The following is a 4,369-nucleotide window of genomic DNA, read 5'->3' on the forward strand; positions in this document are numbered from 1 at the left end:
AGTTAGTTTGTCTTATACCAGACATAAAAAAGTATGAATTCAATAATGTGAAATTCATATTTGTAAAACATTCTTTGTGGGCTCTCACTGTAATTTCAAATGAATGATGAAAAAAATCATCATTAGGACACATTTCAATGCATAACGGTGAGGTACAGTCAGTGTCCTATTTCACTTGGATCAAGACTTAAACTGAATTTCACTTTATATAAATATAAGAATATATATGAAATAGCATGATGAGTTTGACCTTAAAACTGTAAGTTGACTCCCTATTTTTTAGCAGGGCGCACTAATTCTGTTAAAAATGAAAAGATTCTTATACTTGTTTAGTTAATCCCCATTTTTTTACCCAAAACATTTTTTTAAACAATTGGACAAATATATCTCTACGTTTATTTGGAATAAATCTAACCCATGTGTGCAAAAAGGTGTATCTGGAAAGGTCAAAACCAAAAGGTGGACTAAGTCTACCCAATTTACATCATAATTTGCGCAAACATATCTAAATTACCTTGCTGGATTACCACCTTTTCCGATTTGGTCGTTATTGACGTCTCCATTACCTCTATTAAGTCTGGGTATCTACACGGCAAATACCAATGTGAAAAATCCCTTAGACTCTGGAAACAATTCAGAAGACAATTCGATCTTAAAGGTACCCTGCCACACATATTTTATTACATTTGTGGTAATGTCTGAAGTTCTGCAATGGACTCTTCAACGTTTTTTGTGGAAAAAAGGACCTGGTTACCTTGTTTCAAGCCATTCTAGTGTGGTATAGAAAGCCTGCATGAATACTTGATTTGTGCCAATTCTCATTCATATTCAATGAGCTAAGCTGCTTGAGTCTGATTGGCTAACAGCTAGCCAATTAAAGCCTGGCTATCAATATCTGTTGTAGCTTTTGTAATTGGCCTGTTTCTCCGCTTGTTCAGTGGCTAGAGCTGACAGAGGAGGTAGCAGTCCATTTTCACATTCACAACTTAACACAAACACATATGGCCTAAAATATTTCCAAAAATGCAAGTAGAAACGGTTTTGTGTAGCAGGGCACCTTTAAGCAAACAAGCACTTTTTAACACTAAACCATTAACAACCTATTACCTTACCATCACAAATAGATTCAGCGTTTAAGTTGTGGCATTGGTTTTTGTTTTTCCTCCTGTATGTATGTATGTATGTATGTATGTCTGTCTGATGTACGTATTTATGTACGTTGGCCCTGGTATGCATGGGGGTGGCAATGTGAAATGTTACTTGTGATTTTGTAGCCTACCTATTCAAACTTTGACAGGAAAAATCAAGATAAAGTTTGGAAAAAAAAAAAATGAAACTGAAAAAACAAGAGTTGCATTGCTTTCATGTGAAATCAGAAAGCAATGCACTGAGAAACATATTCACAGTATAAATATTGGTGTGATGACAGCTGTTTGACAAACTACAGGTAACACTTGTACACAGTTACATGTTATTTTACTGCAACACACTATTCTATGTGCACTGTTGTTCATTACAAATGTATGGGCTGACAAGCAGTGTGTTATCACTTACTTGTAAAAAGAACTATAAATCCGGAGACTGTAATGTTAAGTGAGAGGATATTGCTTTGGGACCCCTATGACCTATAATATCTAATGCCCCCAAAACAGGTTCACCACTGAGAATGACACACAAAATGCCAGACGTCACCACAAATGTACCTGCACAGTTCACTGTTGACCTTTCACATATGATCTTTAAGTTTTCAGAAAAAAATAGACAATCACATTTTTCAATCCAGCTCTCTGAAATCACTGCCGACCACTGAGGCTACAACAAATCAGAGTAACAGTGGAATATAAATGTTTATGGTTTCCGACACTTTTTATTATATTTCTAAACGAAAACTGTTCATAATGCCCTACTTTAAAACCAAAGACCTGTAGGAAAAAAAACCGCACAAGAGAGGTAGGAATTTGACTTCCAAAACCTATGATCCACAAACACTTGGATGTTTCATCAACTTTGCATGCTAATTACCAGTTGGCTGCACAACAAGAAAATCCAAAGCAAACTGTTCACAACCAGAAATATGGCACTACATAAAATAGAGGACACAATCACACTCAGCAAGCCCTCTACCCAGAAGGATATTTACACTGGTATCACTCCGGTATTGGAAGAGATTCTGCTTTGCTAGGCGACTTCTTCACGTGGCAGGTTGAGCTTCACCTCCCCTCCTGCTTCTGTGGAGGCTGAGTAGACTGCGGTGGCGGAAACAGAAGGGCCGTTGGTCTCCATGGTGAAAAGATTGCAGTGTCCTGGTAGGGCCACGTCAGGAGGCTCCTTTTCTGGGCTGGATGCCTGGGAGGATCCAGGGGAGGATGTGGGGCTTAGCTGCACAGCTGTAGTATCCTGCAGTGTGTGCTCGCTGGTCTCTATTTCAAACGTTGCCCCACCGGCCAGCCCGCCATGTCCCATCAGCCCTGCACCTCTGCTGCCCACCTTAGACCTCCGTGAGCTGTGGGGAGGGGGGAGGCGGCTACACACGCAACAGGCCCCGAAAAAGGAAAAGGCCACCAGCAGGAGGATAGGTCCGATGATGATCGGGGGATTGGCAGAAGGCACCAGTGTGCTGAAGGCGAACGCTCCAACCAGGGTGATGTTGAGTCCAGCCAGCATGATGCATAGGCCACAGGCACAGCAGAGTGCCGGAGAGGGCAGGCCATGAGGGCGAGACTTCCTCCCCGTCTTCTTCTGAGGCTCCTTTTTAGGTACAGGGGTAGCGGTGTTTCTATCAGTGATGACCATGTCTTCACCTCCAGGCTTCTGTCTCTTCCACTATGTTATCAAATCTCTCTGTCTTTCAGTCCAAACTCTTCCCCATGGCAATGTTTAAATACGTTCACAGCCAGGAAACATCTTTGTCTGTAAATGACAATTCATGACAGCTGTAAGAGGTTTTTGTTTAGATACAATGAATAAAATTAACTCTGATGTATATGTGCCCTCATTATATTGCTCCTGCTCTATGCACCAGTGTCACCGGACAGCTAGCTAATGAAGATGTGTGAAACACAAACTAAAGTAGGTTAGGCCTACTATATCTAATTTAATCGAATCTAATTTAGTTTGTTTTGGTCAAATTCCATGTGAAACACTTATGAAAAGTACACATCACATAACGTAAACCAGGTAGACAAAAATACAGTTAAACAATAAAACAGTCGAAATGTATTGGTGGGACCATAAATAGAGAATTTTACCAATATTTTTACATTATCAGACACAAATGAACTGCATGCACAATGTGACTGTTGCACCACTCTGTAGAAAAAAAGTCACAAGTGCTGCTTAATAATTTAACATGTTTAATCAGATTTGCTATTTATTTTATCTTGTTCTGTGAAGTAAAATGCGTGCAATGGCACTGCTGCAGGTGCTTTGTATGTGCCAGCTAGGCCATTATGTGAATGGCCTTTTACGTTAAGCACGTTGTGTTGCAATTTGTGCATGAATTTAGTTGCAACTGAATCAGCCCCTTTAATCCTGCGTGTACATATGCAAGAGCATGCAGTGCAAATATAGAGAGGGGTTGTGAGGAAAAAAATATTATTTTTGTAAATGTGTAAATCAGTAGGCTATATATTACACACAGTACGTTTAATCATGAACTAGGATTTGTAATAAGACATTTAAATGCAGGCTTACTGCATTGTGTTGCATTCCTGTATAATCAACATGTAAAAAATCATCTTACCCATTATGTCGAGATTCCCAGTCTAATTACCGGGTGTAATTACTGAGGGGTGGAAGGGACACACAATGAGGGATTTCATCCTGCTTCCGTAGCTTCACAGTCCTGGGGGGCACAAGTCATGATAGCCATTCAATCAGTGGCCACGGAAACACAAAATCAAGGCGATCCGACCTACTGATGTAGACTAAATAACCGCCGAGGGAAAGAGAGGAAAAATCACTTAGGTGAGAAGGCATTTCTTCTGAGTTGACACACAGACGCAACACCGTGCGCTACTCATGATGTGGATCGAGACACACGTAGCACCTGACCGGCCATCCTGCAACGGAAATGGAGGGAAACCGCTAATATATGCGAGGCATGTCTCCGGTGGTAGGCGTGGAGTCGTCATATTTCATAAATGCATAGGCTATCTGATCTGGCGCGCGGAGCATCTTCCCTCCTCTCTGTGGACCTCTGGATGCGAGTCTCCTGCCTCCTCCTCACCGATCCATCGTTCACCAGTGCTCAACCTGGCGCCCGTGCGCGCGCACGTGTGTGTACACGTGTGTGTGTGTGTGTGTGTGTGATTGTGTGTGTGTGTATATGTGTGTGTGTGTGTGTGGGTGTGTGTGTTCGTGTGTGTGT

General features: G+C 41.4%; 1 protein-coding gene across 1 annotated transcript; it reads right to left on the reverse strand.

Annotated features, from left to right (window-relative positions):
* Window positions 1-1,172: 1,172 nt before the first annotated feature.
* On the reverse strand, window positions 1,173-3,754 carry LOC117954758 (transmembrane protein 275). Its single transcript, XM_034888735.1, has 2 exons — window positions 3,743-3,754; window positions 1,173-2,910 (listed from the first exon to the last, which is right to left on the reverse strand). The coding sequence occupies exon 2, from the start codon at window positions 2,791-2,793 to the stop codon at window positions 2,179-2,181; it is 615 nt and encodes a 204-aa protein (XP_034744626.1). The 5' UTR covers window positions 2,794-2,910; window positions 3,743-3,754; the 3' UTR covers window positions 1,173-2,178.
* Window positions 3,755-4,369: the final 615 nt, after the last annotated feature.

This window comes from Etheostoma cragini, chromosome 12 (genome assembly GCF_013103735.1).
Source record: "Etheostoma cragini isolate CJK2018 chromosome 12, CSU_Ecrag_1.0, whole genome shotgun sequence".
Classification (NCBI taxonomy): Eukaryota; Metazoa; Chordata; class Actinopteri; order Perciformes; family Percidae; genus Etheostoma; species Etheostoma cragini.